This window comes from Rhinolophus sinicus, linkage group LG02 (genome assembly GCF_036562045.2).
Source record: "Rhinolophus sinicus isolate RSC01 linkage group LG02, ASM3656204v1, whole genome shotgun sequence".
In the NCBI taxonomy this organism is placed as follows: domain Eukaryota; kingdom Metazoa; phylum Chordata; class Mammalia; order Chiroptera; family Rhinolophidae; genus Rhinolophus; species Rhinolophus sinicus.
The window spans coordinates 173,036,969-173,054,005 of record NC_133752.1 but is presented as its reverse complement, the minus strand read 5'-3'; the positions used below and the strand labels follow the sequence as shown (position 1 = coordinate 173,054,005).

General features: G+C 46.0%; 1 protein-coding gene across 1 annotated transcript; it reads right to left on the bottom strand.

Moving 5' to 3' along the window:
• Nucleotides 1-305: 305 nt before the first annotated feature.
• GSG1 (germ cell associated 1) lies at nucleotides 306-15,977 on the bottom strand. The gene is made up of 6 exons (XM_019744701.2): nucleotides 15,838-15,977; nucleotides 5,718-6,039; nucleotides 4,314-4,484; nucleotides 3,492-3,644; nucleotides 2,744-2,855; nucleotides 306-782 (listed from the first exon to the last, which is right to left on the bottom strand). Exons 1-6 carry the CDS (start codon nucleotides 15,880-15,882, stop codon nucleotides 437-439), a joined length of 1,149 nt encoding a protein of 382 aa, XP_019600260.2. The 5' UTR covers nucleotides 15,883-15,977; the 3' UTR covers nucleotides 306-436.
• Between the last annotated feature and the right edge of the window lie 1,060 nt (nucleotides 15,978-17,037).

Here is a 17,037-nt window from a genome sequence, read left to right as displayed (position 1 = left end):
TTCCCTTCCGTGACTTCTAGGAAATTCAAGTGCATCATGCAAGATTGAGCCACAATCATCTGCTGATTTGCCCACCTCCCTTTCACCAGATCCCAGACAGATGACCAGATTGATTAGCCCTTAAAAGGCAGGAACTGCATTTTACTCTGCTCTTTATCTTCAATGCTTCATCCAGAACCTGGCACATAATAAGCCGTCAGTAAGAGAGAGAAGGGAATTCTGAACGCGATAGGTGGGGGATAGTGAAAAGAGGCAGAGCTGTGAAGGAGCAGGGACAGTGGCCCCTGACACCGTGCCTTTGGACTCATCCTGTAGCGTACCCTTATTCTTAACCTCTAAAAACCATGCCCAACAAACAGACTTTGGCTTAAACACATGTTGATAACAAGCACACATGTAAGGTTGGGCTCAGCCTGCTCTCCAAACCCACATACTGCTAACACCGTTCTTCCTCTACACATGACCCAGCCAGCTCTTCTTTTAGCCCCTGGCTGGTGCCTTGTTGGAATTCGTTGTTGTGTAGCTCTGCGTAGAAGTCAACTCCTTCAGAGACAGAGCGGGTGGGCGGATGGTGGTACTGGTGGTAGCTGGTCAGAGGCCGCCCTGGGTGGGCTGCACATGACAGCTGCTGGAGGAAGCACTGGTGATGATGTGGTGGGCAGCTCAGGTTTCCTTTGAAGCTTTTCCTGTGCTTGCACTTGGACTCCAGCACCAGCTTGGTGTATGTGTTGGAGGTGGTGACAGCTGATGTCATGCAGCAGGTGAAGGAAACCCAGGCTGTGCTAGGGACAAACATACCAAAAAATTGGATAGTAAGAGCCCTTCTCACAGGTTTGTAAGAAAAATGCTGTGATCCCTTCCTACTAGTAAATGAGGCTGATGCCTCTTACGGATTTAGGGGCCTGAGGTGCTGCCTTCCCCCATGTTGTAGGTACGTGGGCAGGAGGAAAATCCGGTCTGTCTTAGGTACATTCTGGATGCTTTGTGGTAAAAGAGAGACTCACGTAAAGTCAGACTGGGAGTTCGATGGATTCGTTTTTACCGAATTGGTTGTCAGTGCTGTGCTTTTCTATACTTGGTGTGCCTATTTTTTACATATATAAACACACACACACACACACAGTTTTTTTGACTACTGTTTCTCAAGCTGCAGTTACCCTTGTATAATCCCCAAGATTCCATAGACCTGCAGCTCAGCTGTATGCAGTGTACAGAGTCCAATGTATCCCTCCCTCCCCTTCCCCCCACCCCCTATACACACACACACCCTGCCAAAGATTTTCCTTCACTCAGATATCAATCAGAGTGATCATCCCTCCTCTCCCATTGTTTGGAGCTTAGCAGTCTTAAGGGAGGACACAGTTGAGTCTGTGAGAGCCCTAGGGAAACATTTGCTACAAATTGGGCAGTATTATAGGTTGTACTAGTGGCATTTGCCTGTTACGGAAACAATGTTCTCGGCTTAAGGGAGTTTATAATACATAGAATTGAAGCCGAAGATGAAGAGAAGCTGCATGGACTCAACAAAAGAAAGAAAGACACCAGGGACCTTGATCCAACACAGTCCTAAAAACTCGGAAAGCCAAACCCCTAAGTCTCCCTGTGATTCTGGGAAGCCCAGGAAACAGGAAGTTGTGTGAGGTTAGTGAGGGATTTCATGAGGCCAAGTGATGATGGTGAAAGCCAGGCCACACGCTGGTGCTGCGTGTTCCCATCTGCTGCTTCTGACAGACTGAGTAGACTCAGGCTGGATGCCTCTAATGGGAGGTTTGTAGTCTGAGCTTTGCAGCAACAGCAAAGCTCAGACTACAAAATGTCGACAGACAAAAGGTGAGAAGTGGTGGGTCTGGAAAATGAGCTAAACTGAGAAGGTGGCTGGTGGAGTAGACCAAAGACGCAATCAAGATGCACATGTTACCCTATAAGAAAAGGGATAGGATCTCGTAACAGACATGGCTGGGTTTCCGTATTGCCTCCTTTCGCGTGGCAGCTGGAGCCCAGTGCTGTTTCTTTCGAACACTGTTAAGGTACTTGGCACTTATCCCGACAGTTAATGCAAGTCCAAGTTGGCACCTGTAGTGAATAGTGTTCCTCAGGGGAGAAGGGAGGGACTCTTAAATAAAGGGCATGCTTACCTCGACTGTACTTGTTTTGTCATGGTTGCTGCTTTTTATTTTTAAAGAGAAACCTAAAACAGCTGACCCTTTAGTTTCTTAAGGGTTAGAGAATGACTGGTAGGCAAAGTTTTATTTCTAACACAGTTTGGTGGATAGGGAGGGAGGTAGGAAGAAGTTACTCTTCATTATTGGAGAATAAGCAATTCCAAAGGGGATGGAATTCAATCCAAATTTCAAGGCTAATTCTCCATTTCTCTGTCCTTCAATACCATGAATCATGAAATATATAAAATACAGAGCATCATTTCTATAAACCATACAAAATCAACCTCCTTTCCCAAGGGCAATTATCAGGTAAAGAAACAATTGCTATAGCTGTACCAGCAGAAACACTGGACTAGACAACAGCCTCAGAAAACAAGCTAGAGGAATTCTCTCTACCTCTTCAGAAGGTGGGGGAAGAATGGGTGTGGCCTGATGGTCCAGCCCCCGACTGACAGGCTTCTGGGATGACGGATGAAGAAAAGGCAGAAGGACACGGAGCAAGGATATTGTTAAGGGGAGCAAATCTACTGAAGGTTGCCTGTGGAAGGGGCTGAAAGGTTCAAAAGAAGATCAGCACTTACTAAAAGGCCCATCCATAATTCCAAGTGTGTGGCCTCCAGTCTTCTGGACCCAAGTTGGCAGTTGCCTGGAAGACTTGTGAATACATCATATGGGCCACCATCCCCAGAAGGCCTGCAGAGGGAACAGGAAGGCAGCACTGTTAGAGAAAGGCTGGCATCGTCATCTACAGGGAGCATGATTTTGGAGCAGCCGCCTCATTTCGCATCGGGTGCAGCCTGTGTTGAGGCGTTCCATTTCCCATTTGCCACCGCATTTGCAGGAAGACTAATGTGTAATGGGGGCTTCTCCCTGAATGTGTATCATTGCAATAGGCCGCCCTAGACTTGAGGTTTGGACCTATGGAGAAAGTTTCTGCACTCAGGGCTGCTGCTCACTTTACCTCCCACCCATACCCCCATGTGAGCTTTGTTCCTGATTTATATATGCATCTCTTACTTTAGCCAACAGGCTTGCAAAGCTGTGTGTATGTCACAACTGAAAAGTGAACCAAATAATTTACATATTGAGAACATTTGCAAATGAGAAGAACCTAGAGCTAAATCATTTTGTGAAGTACATAATGATCCCATGTAAAATTTTGTATTATTTCAATTGAAAAGGAAAGACACCTGTAATGTACCTCATACCTCCATTCTTTATGCTGCCTTTGGGCGCCTCCACCCTCCCTTCTGGACAGACTCCAGCCTGCCAGCTAATGCTTCAAAGGCAGCAGAGGACAGCCACCCTCTCCAGCTTTGGGGCGCTCACCTGACAGGACGGAGGAGATAGCTGCCAAGGCGCTCAGCTTGAGCCCGCAGCCAGGGTTCCCAGTGAACAGCAAGTCCATTAGCAGGAGGAGGAAGCTGATGAGTTCAAGTCCGATGTAGACGAACTGGGCTCCCAGTGATAACCATAGGATCTCTGCGGGAAACCACAGGAAGAAGAACCCTCACCCTGCCAGTTAAGTAACTGCACAAACGGCGAACAAATGCTGCTTATTAGAGGAGCAAAGCCTCGCAGCATCAGAGAAGAGAATAAGACAACACCAAAATCAGCTGGGAACGTTTCTTAATTTGGGGTTCTTTGCTGTCGCCCCACAGCTCTCACTCTGCTCAGTGCCCAATACATAATCAAGTAAACTTGATTGACTAAAACTGTTAGGGAGATTTGAGAAGAAATCATCCAAGTTTCACAAAATCGTGCCAGGACATAACTCCTATTCTTTTTGTTGCTTTATTCCCTTATTTTATTTTGGACAGTCAGTTTTGTTTCTTTCCTCCCTCCCTTCCTCCCTCCCTCCTTTCTTCATTCCTTCCTTCCACACTTGGATGAAAATCCTAAGCTTTTTAACATGGTTACTTGGCAACAAGAGTGGGTTAGAGCTGCTGGTGGTTTTTTTGTTTGTGAACTTGATTTGTTTCTGCTATTCCTTGTTTTGCATTCCTGCATATGAATGAAACTCAGCTCTAGAAGGAATTTGTGTCACCCTGTGGGGCTCTGAAGAAGAGAAAGCAGGAGAGCACAGCACGATTGAGATCCAGAGAAGCCCCAAACTCAATGGCAACTAAATTTGTTATCAAACCCACATACTTGCCACAAGCCCCAAGGGAGGGTGGGGGAGGAAAGCCTTCTCCGTTAACCGCTTCCCTCCAAATCGGAGAGTGGGGTGACGTGGGCCTTGCAACGTGGCAAATTCCAGTAGTCCTTTCTCACCTCTCTCGGTTGGTGGTGTGAGTTCAATGAAACTTCGGCACCTCTCCCCTGAAACAGACAAGGTCCAGCTTCTTGGAGGTGCTTCCTTGGACAACCGGGAGGAAAACTTGCCCCAACCCCATACCTGGCACTGCTCCATTTCCTCTGACACAGTGCCTGCCCAGCACGTAGTAGGCAGGCAGTAAATGTCTCCTTGAAAGCAGTTAAGAATGCATGGAGGAATGCAAGGCAAGAGTCACCCAAGATTCATTTCTCTCCTCAGTTCCTGACAATGAAGACCACATTTCCCTGAGAGTGCCTACGCAGGGAATGTTCCGGTTCCCATGTCAGGAAGAGTTAAGGATCCTATTGTTAACCAATACCATTTGCTGCCGCTGTACCACTGGTCTGAATGGCTCTGAATTGTTACAGGGACTGTGGTTTGGAGCTGTGTTAAGTGGCACGATAATAGCTATAAAAGTTAAATACACACACAGCTCGTATTCCTCTGCTGTCTCCTTTTTCCCTTAGCCCAAATTGGGAGAAGTAGTAGATCGCAAATGGCCACGATTCTGGGCTATAGAAAAAATTCACTACAAGGTGACCTTTGAGTGCTTTGAACAGGGAGGAGGGGGTGTCCTCGGCCAACTCCTACACTCCTAACGTGAAGCCTGCACGGTAACTGAGGCGTGCTGACACAGTCCCCACTTTGTATGTGCTGAGTGGCAGGAGCCCTGGGACGCTCTGTCAGCAGCTCCTCGAAGGCCGCTGGTTACCCTTTCTGAGCTGTGGTTCCCTGCCTTTTAAATTAGTGGTGTAACAGGAATACTTAGAATAAGAAAACCCTGTTGGAGGGAGAGGAGCAGGAAGGGACTCTAAAGGTGATCTACTCTGATCCTTCCATCTCACTAATGATAAAATCAAGGCCTGTAGAAACGGAATTACACAGATGAGGTCACAGCTGGGCAGAGCAGGGCTTTTTCGGTAATTGTTATGTCTCCTTGTTTTGTCTCTGAACAGCAATTCTAGTTTGCTAGAATGGAAATTTTCATAACGTGGAAAGTCTAAATGAAACCCTTTAAGGGTAAGCTATTTTAAACCAGCAAGTCTACTAGGCAGGAGCTGAAAAGCCAGATGGACGTTCGACCTAAGGAGAAGGGACACAACACAGAGGTGGGAGACAGTGAGCTTGGGGGTGAGGCCGGTGGGGTGTGGGGGAGTGCTGTCTGCTTCCCACTGCTTCTCTGCCTACAGAAGATCCCTTGAGGGGGAAAGGTCAGGCAGCTGGGGTGAGGAGGCTACCTGGTTCTTCCACTGTTTCCTCACAGGATAGCCACATGCCGCTCCAGAAGGTACGGAAGGAGAAGCGCTCATCCCCAGTCTCCCAGCTGTATTGTACCACCTCCTGGGAGGATGTGTTGTTGGTCCTGCCCCCATCCAAGGGCACTGGCACATCAAAGCACTGGGCTGCCAGACCTTTTCCGCACAGGGGCTTGGGCACCTTCTGTGTGCCCACAAACCAGTAGTTGCTGAGCAGGGATGCTGTGGAGAGGCTGAGTGACAGCAGGTTGAGGACGGCAGATAGGAATGTCCGTTGGCCAGCGAGGCCCGTCGGGAGTTCCATCTGTAACAGACAAACAGGTGGAGAGCCTGATTTCCGGGCCTCCTTGGAGATCTGGACACCCTTCCCTACGGTCCCCTAAGTTCAAGCCACTTTTCTCCAACATGACAGGCACAGCCAGCTGCGGGGAGTTTTCTCCAAGCAGCCGTGTGGAAGCGTGGCTTCAGGAGTGGCCTGGAGTGGGCGCCATAGCAGTGGTGTTTATTTAAGCTGGACCTTCTTATACTAAAAGGCTTATTGAAGATGCTCTGAGTAAGCATCAGGCAATCTCAGTCAGAATGTGACTGAGCCACTGAGGCCAGTATATATCAGGTGGAGACAAAGAATAGGGAGCATTCTAAACGCTCTTGCTGGTGATTATTTGTGGTTTTGCCTGCATGGAAAGGTGGTAGCAGTGACTTGCTGAGGTGTTTGTTATTGTGAGAAAGTGAGGTTTTGGTATCTTCCTCCCTGCATTATAGATTCCTCTGAGAGGAGTAAAGGGGGGATATGTCCTATTAGCGAATGTTAAGTCGAATCACGGGACGGGGGGGGGGGGGTTGTGCAGAGAGAGGCTTTGGGGCCTTGAGGATAAAAGAGAGCAGTGGACCCACTGGGGTGTGGGGCTCTTGAAGCCCCTGGAGAGGGGAGGGAGCTGTGGGTTCTGAGAAATGTGGTTATCTGGGTCCATCGCCCATCCACTGCCACTGAGATGGCAGAATCTCAAATGGGAGGTGGCTGCGTGGTGCCCATGGAGGCTGGACCCCAAGTGTTGTGGCCTGGAGCCACAGCAAGGGTGACCGTGGTGGATGGGGTGGAACCTGGAGGGGCGTTGCCACAGCTCGGTGCAGTACCAGTGCTTGACTCATAGTGGCAGCAGAGAGACCTGTGGCCCGTGTGGCTCTGGCTGGAGCCCCTGACTTCCTCCTCATGTTTTAGTCTAAGAGAAGAGGAGGGCTAGTTGAAAAATGACCAATGTTAGACATTTTAACTTTGGGGAGTGGTGACTTGGAGCCAGATTGAATTTGCTTTAGAAAAATAAAGAGATCTGACAGGTCTTACACTTTGTTATAGAGCAGTGTGTACTATTGTAGTAATACATCCTGAATGGAAACGAAGCCCGCAATTCGTTGCTGACAGATGCTCCTTAAAGTAAACCACCTTGAGCTTCCCAGGGGAGCTCTCATATCAGAATTAATCAGACCCAAATCTGCTTAGTTTAACAGATACAAATAAAACCATAGCTAAATGGGATAGGCCCATGAATCTGCCTCTCTCATCATCTCCAGAGCTTAACGTTTCTACATTTAACAGAGAACTTTATCTGCAAAATATAACAGTTTGTTCTTCAGAATTTACAGGGACTAAAACAGTGCATACTGCAGACAAAGTGCAAGATTATTTTCTGGCAGTAAGGAATATACAAGATTCATATGTATGTAAAAACCAGTATGCAAAGAGAAAAGAGTTTGGAAAGCAATCTGCTAATATGATTTTTTTTTTTTTAAGCACTCAACAAATTAAATCCACCAGGAGTGGTCACACTGCAAAACTGGGTGACCTTGGTAAGAACTGAAAAATACAGCATGTGGTAGGAAGAAATATATTACCAGATACGGGAGTCAAAAAAGAATGTTTTCAACTTGTTTTTAGTTATGAAAATGCTATTGGTTTTAGTCATTGTTTTGGTACTATGAGTTATCCTTTCTAATTATATTAATATATCCATTGCTTGAATAGGAAATAGACTTCTAGGTGAAACATCTTCTTTAATCATTTTGTATAAAGATTGAACTAAGGATTTAGGCAATTCTGCATTTTCAACAATTTTATTTTCAATCTTATTTGGCTTGGAAATTTGTTTACTATCACAACACATCAGATTTTAATTCTACCTTCAATACATTTCAAGTTACACATATTTGTAAGTTATTACTCAGAAATAATGAACCCCACACCATGTACAAGCACTTTGCAGCACCAGGGTGCCAACTTATTTAAGGAATAAGTGATTTGAGAAACAGGATGAAAAAGAGCTTGGAATGAAGCTCAAACAGGCTGCTTCCAGAAGGAATGATCACCAAGGATAGACACAAGGAGACTCATTCAAGATTATCTTGATAATCGAATGGGAATCCATTCAAGAGCCTTTTTAAGAATTATCTTTAATACCTATAGTACCCCTCATCACATATTTTATTTCCCTCCCCCAAACATGCCTTTTCTTTCCAAGATCCACATACCTCTTGAATTGGAAGAACAAATTTAATTTTGCAATGGTTTTCTTAAGGTGATCAGAAGACGTAGCAGCTATAAGAAAAGTTATAGCTTTGCATATGCTGACAAGCCCCAGGCCAAAGTGATTCTACTGTCTAGAAAAGGGACAAATAGTGGCTTCCCTGACACTTGGATTCAGATCATTAAGAAGTGCATAGTGTGTGCCAAAATGTCACTAATTCTTCCATCAACATAAATTAACAGAAAAACTCGGAATTAACATAGGTTTAACATAGACAACAAAATGATGAGACAGGCACACCACGTAAAAGAACCAGGTACAAAATAATTAAGCAGTGTACGTTCTGAGCAATAGAGGGGGAAGCTGGTTACCTTGACCATGGTCAGAGTTTTGCAGCTTGTTTGGACTGGAAGGAGCGCAGGATGCCTTCAGCGCTCCAAGTCTCTTTGGTTGAATGTTGAAAGAATGAAAACTAGGCTTGCCACCCTCCCCTCAGCCCCTCCTAACCCTCTCCCCTTCTAGCTCATTTTTTTCTTTTTTTTCTTTTTGAGTGCCTCATGATTAAATGCTGCCTTGCAGGAACCTTGGGCATTTAATAATTGACACTGTAATCATGGCCCAGCTGTTCTGGGAGATTACACAGGAGAGCTTGCCAATGGGGATCTGGGATTAATCACATAGAAGCAAGGACCTGCATTCACAGAGGGAAGTTGCTTCAAAAAGTCAATGATGATCTAGTTTCCATCTAACGGCTATTCCCTAGGTAACTGGTGTGAATGGACTGGGCTTGATTTTATGGCAAACACAGAAAATAGGATAGGATCGTTGTTACAAAGGTTCCCATTCCCTTGTGTAGGGTTTTCCATCCCTTTAATAAGCTCTATTATCTGCAATGTCAGGGCCTCATGGAGCCATGGATGCAAAATAGCTCCCTTGTGTCATGGTGGTCTCCACCCCCCAGTTAGTTCATTAATAAGGATTGTTAGCACCATCCCTCCCCATGGAATGCTGAGAGTGTTGGGTGGGGGTGGAGGTGGGGATGCAGATGGAGTAGGATAGGAGAGAAATGAATTCCAAGGCCAGCAATGCTACAGCTATCTACCTTTTCTCTCCCAATCTTCAGGCAAAGGAATGACAATTTTTATTTTTTTAAAAAGGGCTTCTAAAAAAAAAAAAATCTGACAAATCAGTGAGAGGTTCATTGTATATATTTTTGCTACCCATGCCCCTAGAAGTATAAGTTGTTTTTTCTGTCCTCAAAAATTGTACTAATTAATTGGGATGACAAGAGTGGGAAACATTCTGTACCCCATGGATTCCCTAAACACCCCATGAATTTTCATCCTCTGACCTTTGTAGATGCTCACCTACCTGGAATGTCTTCAAACTTGTTACCTGCTGATAAGCCTCTCATCAAGATTGAGTCACACATTCTTTGAAAATGTTTCTTTTCTCCCTAAGAATAGTTCCCTCCTCTATGTCCTCGTCACACTGTACCCCTCTCATAACACTTTCTATATTTCTTTATAATTATTTGTCTTGATTGTATAGTCCTCTTCTTTATTGGAAAGCAGTAGTTCTCATTTCTGATTAAGCATCAGAACAATCTTTGAAACTTTGGAAAAGATTCAGATTCCTGGGCCCCATCCTGAGATTCCATATTAGTTCTGGGGTGAGGCCCAGGAATCTGTAATGTGTAGGAAGCTCTTAGTATATACCCAAGGATGGATTTCTGGTTTCTGGTTCTGCATGTAAGGAGCTTGGAAGTCCCACTCTGACCTAACAACCAGTGAAAAGCTGAACAGATTGACAAATATGTAGCCACGGAGTTAATGTAGCACAGCATGACACCTGACTGACTCATTTGGGGCTAACATTTAATGAAACCCTGTATACCCGATCCTGCCCTACCCCCTCCTCTTCCAGTTTCGACACCAACCAAGTCTGGTTTTCCCCATTCTATATTTGTGCATTAAGTTTAGGAAATCAACGACAGGCTCCCCTCAGTGTTTGAATTAGTCTGCCTTTTAGCCAAACAAGTCTCTCTGGATCTCATTTCTGTCACCCAATATATCCTCTATTCTCCTCAGACTGATGTTAACAGCATATTTGACACACATAAGCTTGTGCCCAGGGTCCTGTATCACCCAGATGACCTTTTATTCAGTGTGACAGAACTCTCTGTCTTTTGGGAGAAGGGAGCAGGAATTTTGTGGTCACTATTCACGGTGGAATTGGCTGCTATTCTCCTGGCTCTAGTTTCCCTCCCAACACTGGGTGGCACCATCTCCTCAGATATTTCCTCTTCAGTCATGTGTTCCCCACCCCCCCACACACACCAGTCCCCAAATATGGATGGAAGTGGCAGCTCCTCCCTGCTGGACTCTTGTCTTTTTCTTAGTTTGGCCTCCTCCCCACACTCTAATCTATAGAAGGTATGTGTCAGCCTTGTGGAATTCGGAGCTCAGAATGAACTAGGGGCAGCCAGGTGCTCCCTGGAGGATGTCTTGTAGGATTGTTTTCTGTTGCACATTTTTTGTGGCCAGTTACAGTTTTCAGTGATGCAATAGATCCTTAAGAACATCCCATGGGAAATGCAACACCCCAGTATGAGAAAATACAGTTACCAATGTTTCCTGATGAATTCTGTGCACATTTTTCTTTAATCGTATCTTCATCCCCTGTTCACCTCAGAACAGGGAACAATTCTTTCCCCCTCTCTCCGCTGACACCCTTCAACTACTTGCAGACACTTCTCATATCCCGCTTGAGTCACCGTTTGGCACAGTCTTATGTCTTTGGTTTTTATTACCTCTGCTCATAAACCGCACCCCCTTTGACTTAATAGTCTGAAATTTGCCTTCTCCAGGGAAAAGGGGATGGGAGGGGCCCGAGTCCTAAGTGGGTTCCATGAGGAGGCCAAGAGGTAGATTTAGAATAGAACTAGTTAAACTTCAGCTTTGTGGTCCCCCACCTACTCCGGCCCCTTCCAAGACCCTGTTGCCTAATTTGTACTTGTCATTTTATATTATTTTTCTTAAAGAGGGCCTCCAAAATTTTATTATTTTCGGCCTTCCCCAAAGCCTGAATCCACCCCTTGGGAGGCTGTGCATTTTGTGTGTGTGCTTGGCTGGCTGGCTACTAATTGACCAATCCTCCCTTCCCCAAGGATCCTCGGACACAACATCTAATTTCCTCTTTCTTTTTTTTTTTTTTTTTTTTTTACAAAACATGAGTTTTCTCTGCCTGGCCACACAAATCAGAGCCCGGCGTCCCACTCACTTCCTTTCATTGTAATTTAGGCATGTTAATATTTTTTTCTTCTCTTTCCCCTCTTAGAACAGAAGAAGTAATTGCTGGTCAATGCAACATAAATATAATTAGGTTCAGCTCAGAAGCTCATGACTCAGCACAGACATGAAGATTCCACATCTCAAAGCAGTATTTAACTTCTGCATGTTGGATTGTTACCATCTTAGAATAATCTCCACAGGAATAGATATGCAACTCAACACTTAAGACATCACAAAGCCAATGGTTGGGACCTACCTATGTTTGCTAAGGTTCTCAGTCACTGTTCCCTGCACTGTACAAAACCATATTTCATAGGTATTCATAAAAAGAAACACTGGTCTTGGGATACCCACACATACTTTGTAAACAGTGATTCAAATTATTGTTTTGTGATGACACTGTAGATAAGAGGTGATTAAAACAATGGGTAAGAATACTGGGCCAGAGAAGTGTACAGCGCATCATTCCCTAATGTCAAAGCCTGGGGCGAAGGGATTCACTGGGGTTTTTCCACATTATCCATACTGGCATCTTTTCCCAAGAAATGTTCACTTGCCCTCCCTGGCAGTAGGACCCCTGTCCTTCTTCTAGGTGTCAGATTTCTGACCCGTGCCCCATTTACTAACTCCTTCTTGTTAGCAGATAAAAGACTAGAGTGGAGTGTAAATGTTTGGGCTCTCACTGGCTCTGATCTACAGGCCCCTGTTGTCTGTTCCTGCATGTTCTACTGTGTGCCTCTCTCATGTAACTCATCACATGGTTTCCTTGTCTGTTATGCTCACTTGACTTTAAGTAGCTAGAAATATTAGCAGCTATGTTTTATTCATTGTGGATCCTCAGAACTTAGCCCTAACATCCATGAATGAAGGAATGAAATTTGTAATGGAAACGAGACTCATGAATACAATTAGGAAGCCTAGGGGTGAAGATGTGAGTAAAGTGTCCAAACAGCCATCTATTGCTAAAGAAGACACAAATCCTCCTGATTTAGCAGTGAGAAGCTAAAAAGAGGGTCCATAGGTCCACAGACACACCCTCTGCCTTTCTATACAGATGCGCTGTCCTGTCCTCAAACAAATCCTCTGCCAGTACATTTCCTCCCACCTGTGGAAACATTCCTGCTTATTGATGAGCAAAGCCCAAAAAACAGCAATGATCTCATGAGTGAGTATTATCTTTAGTTCACAGAGATCAGGGTACAAACACATTGCTTAAATGCCAGTGACAGATTGGAAATGTTTTGTCCTTTCCCAAGCTCCGTAATTCCCTGTGGATTAGAGCCCTTATGGATGATGTATTTTGAACCATCTGAGATTTTACAGCTCTAATTACAATTTTTTACTTCAATGCCTCATATTTGACTCATTTCACTGATGAAGATAACATAAAGTCACACAGAACATTTTGATATTGGCCTCCCAGCTGGAAGGGAAGAGTAATGCCACCAAAATGCCCATACTGAGTGGCCAAAATATTGACATCACTGTTGGACATTTAGCTCTGGGATTTCCCAGCTTCTGATTAATCTCAACTGTAACCATGTTTAATGTCCACATGGCCTCAAATGCTCACAGAATAAAAACGAGTTCTGGGAACACTTCTAGTTATACTCAGTGGGAAGGACCCAAGAACAGCATTTTGGGGCCTCTCCTCTCTGTCGCCTTTCCCTTTCCGCTTTTCAGTATAATTGTTTGAGGACTTTTGCTCTAGCAGTCATTTCCAGGAGAGGAAGCCGCCTTTCTTCCATGCCCTAAGCAGCTGGAGTGAATCAGAGGCGCAGCCACATCTGCACATCCTGTGGGGCAATCGCTCACGCGCGGGTGACTGAGCCCTCGGGGCCTGCTGGGACTCGGGGCTCTTGGGGACCGCGGGGCGGGGCAGGACGGGGTCCTAACGCAAGTGGCCTCTCGAGGAATGCTCTGGGCGCGGGCACCAACGGGCAAGGCTGCGCCGCCCCATTTCCACTCTGCGTGCACCGCCCTGGTCCCTTCTTTTCCTGCTCTCTCCTCCTCCCCCGCCCCGGCAGTCGCGGTGCCAGAGCCCAGCAGACTCCCCGCCCGCTCCCCTCCGCCGCGCTGGCTGGATGAGTAACACCCTCTCTCGGTTTACTACGGCGCCCCTGTCGCCTAGCAACGGGCGCGCGTTGCCACGGCGACGCGCCGCGAGCCTGTTTTGAATTGTTTGGCGAACAGCCTAGAGTTCCCCAGCGGGTGGGGCGGGGAGCTGGGGCCCTTTCTTCCTGTGGGTCCTCCTGGGTCTGATGAGAACCGTGTCCCGGGGCCCTCCCAGAGAACTGTCTAGAGCTCACTGGAGGGAGGGCGATCCACTGGGCCTGGGGATGAGACCGCGCGCGGCAGAGGACGCCGCCACATGGGCGCCAAGCTGGGGCTGGGGCTGGGGCCGGGCCGCGAGTGCTGGCCGGCTGGCAGGGCGGGCGGCTGCTCTGCTGCCCTGGCAAGGCTTGGCAGAAAGGAGTGTTGAGACTGGGTCATCGATAAATTCCTCACACCCAGGCCTGTAGGTCAGGGCGTGCTGGGTTGCTGTGGAATGCAAAGTCAGCATTTCCCTCCCCCTGCCCTTCCCCTACAGTTACGGCCCCTCTTCTAAAGCAAGGCTATGTCTTTGCCGCATTTCTTGGATCTAACAGGGGAAACGTCGGGACCATGAACCCCTCCCTCAGCAGATCTGAGTTCTAGTCACTACTTTACCCACTAAGCGGCTGTTTCCTCAGAGAGAAATTAGGAGAATGAGTTGTCCTTCATAGTTCTGCTGTGAAGGTCAAAAGAAGTAGAATGAAAGTGGAAAGGAAAGAGAAGGGAACCACACCGTGTACCAGACACACCTTGCTGGACTCTTCGCAAACATCTCATTGCCTTCTCACCACCACGCTGAGGGAGAGGTGGCCGCTCCCATTCTAGACAGGAGGAATCGGATTGGAGCGTTTGACTTGCTCAAGGCCACAGTGCTAGTGAATGGTGGAGTCAATAGTCAAAACTTCCTGACTGAACGCCAGGCTGCCCCTTGGTAAAGGAGAAGCATAGTACATACCTTACCCAGCTGATCACTTTGCAGGGCAGGTTATGGAAAGTCACACAGAATGAGGCAATGGATGAAATGTACTTTATACTTTACATAGAGACTCATAAACAGACTCTCCTGTATTCCCTATGTGTGTCTCCTCATAAACCAATAATAAAACAGTGAAATTTACTCTGGCTGGCTTTTTCTATCATCATCTTATCCACTTTTGAGAGTTCTTCTATTGATGAGCTATTCACTTTGGGCTGCTTCTGAGCTAGGGGGCTGGCTGAGCCCATACTCTGATAGCTCTTCAGAACCACTAGCTCTGCTCTGCAGTCCCAGATGTGTCCCCTTTTTAGGTCTTATATCTTATCCTTTCTTCTGGGATCCCTAACTTCCAGCCAATGAACAGCACACCACATTTGCTCTGTGTACCTGCGTGTGTGTGTGTGTGTGTGTGTGTGTGTGTGTATTTCTCTGGTTAACTGTAAGCTTCATTTTTCTCTCTTGAGAAAGGCAAGATATATGATAATGAACAACATTTGCTTTTTTAGGAACCCTTTGAGCTGCAAGTTGGCAGTTCCCAACTTTTTCAAACCGGAGGCAAATCACTTCCAGATGTGGATTCTACCTTAAACAAGCCAAGACATCTTTGCTGGCTGTGAGGGTCTTCTTGGGTGTGGAAGGACCCCTGCAGATTCTTTCAGATTCTCTGAGACCAGAAAGAGCCTTGGTCATGCTCTCCTCATTAGTTCCTGCAGATTCCGGTCCAGAGCTGGCTTTTAGCAGGCCCATGGGGATGCCTCCCCGTTAAGTCCTGTCAGAGAACTCACTGTCTATTCTTTCAGTTCCATAGAATGATACAAGTTTCTTTTGTTTCCATCACCACTGGGCCTTTTACCAGGGACCAGATTTTAGCAAAGGAATCATACAGGTAGATGGAAAAAAGAAAAGCTAGAGGGCTCTAAGAACCCCTGGTAGCAGAGAGGAAAAGACGAAGAAGTAAAGGAAAAAGAAAAGAAAGTTTTAAGGGAAGAAGCTGAAAAAGGAAGAGGCCAAGGTACAGACATTTTCAGGTTTATCAATAAAAATTGGTCTTGCGTAATACATTTTTATTCCCTTTTGTATAATCCTGTAGTGTGTTCACAAGCTCCTTACCGTGAGCCTGTGAAATAGATTGATTAATTTTTATAACCTGTCTTACAAATCCCACATGAAGAGTACTACACATGAGATAGTCATGAGATTTCAAAAATCAAGGTACCCACCTTCTGGGTGAGACAAACATTTTGCGTCAGTTGAGGATTGCTCATTCACTTTTGAAGTTCTGGAGGCAATGATATTTCAGTTTTTCTTCTGCTCTGTCTTAGCTGGTTGCGTGGAATGAGTATCTAGTGTGAAGATGAATCAGGTCCCCTCTCGCCTGCAGAGGGGTAAGGTGGTGTGAGGTGGGCTGGAGGGGATGGAGAGGATGTCCTGCAGTCAGAACACCAGTCAGGGTGGGGCTGGCTGACACATAAGGTTTAACTCTGTGACATCACAGTGGCAGGCAGGGATCTCCCTGCTGCTCCCCTACATCCTTCCCCTCTCCTCCCCAGAAGGATGGGAGTCATGCTAGGGTAACCACCAGAAGCCTGACTGTCTTCTAAGTCATCCAGCTCAGTGTTTCTATGACTGCATTTGAATCACCTGGGGATATTTGTAAACTAGTAGATTCTGAAGGTCTGGGGTGGCTCCCACCTCATGCTGACCAGACCACATTGAGTGGTAAGGCTCTAGACCAGTGCTGTCAAAGAGAAATACAACATGAGCTACATATGTCATTTAAAATTTTCTAGTAGCCACATTAAACAAAATAAAGTGGACATACACACTTTAATACAACAGTGATACCTTATGCAGTGTCATAGCTGAAGTAAAATGTAGTCCTCCCCAAAACAATAAAGATGGGTTCAATGGAAAATATTTTACACCACTTCCATGTTTAAAATTTAAATTAAATGAGAAATTCAGTTCCTCAGTGGCACTAGCTGCATTATAAGGGCTCAAGAGCCACATGTGTCTAGTAGCTACTGTGTTGGATAGCACAGCTTTAGACCCTTCCCTGAAAAGGTAACGATGTACAAAAATGACCAAAGGACTAGTAACTGGAAACCTGGTATATGTTCACTAATATACTTTTAATGAATACCTAATGAGGACTTGGGAACTATTAATGCTGAAGCTTGAAGAAAAGGGTGGTGGCTTCGTCACTATTGCCGCTAAGAGTCTGTCTGAGGCCCTTCTTTCTGCCTGGTGAGACATATCAGACTAAGTCTACCTCTGAGCTTTTACCTGGGTGTCCGTCACTGGGATTCCTTTCTCTTTGTTGCCACCCCACCTAAATCCTGCACAACTTTCAGGGCACATAATTCCAGTCTCAATCCAGCCAAAAGTCTTCCCTTGCTATTCTAGATCTCATTTCTCTC

Coding starts and splice junctions, on each gene's coding strand:
- GSG1 (XM_019744701.2), bottom strand. CDS start 15,882: ATGAGCAATCCTCAACTGACGCAAAATGTTTGTCTCACCCAGAAG. Junction 6,040..15,837: donor ATGTTTGTCTCACCCAGAAG/GTGGGTACCTTG, acceptor TGTCTGTTACAG/ATGGAACTCCCGACGGGCCT. Junction 2,856..3,491: donor TATCTCCTCCGTCCTGTCAG/GTGAGCGCCCCA, acceptor TTCCCTCTGCAG/GCCTTCTGGGGATGGTGGCC.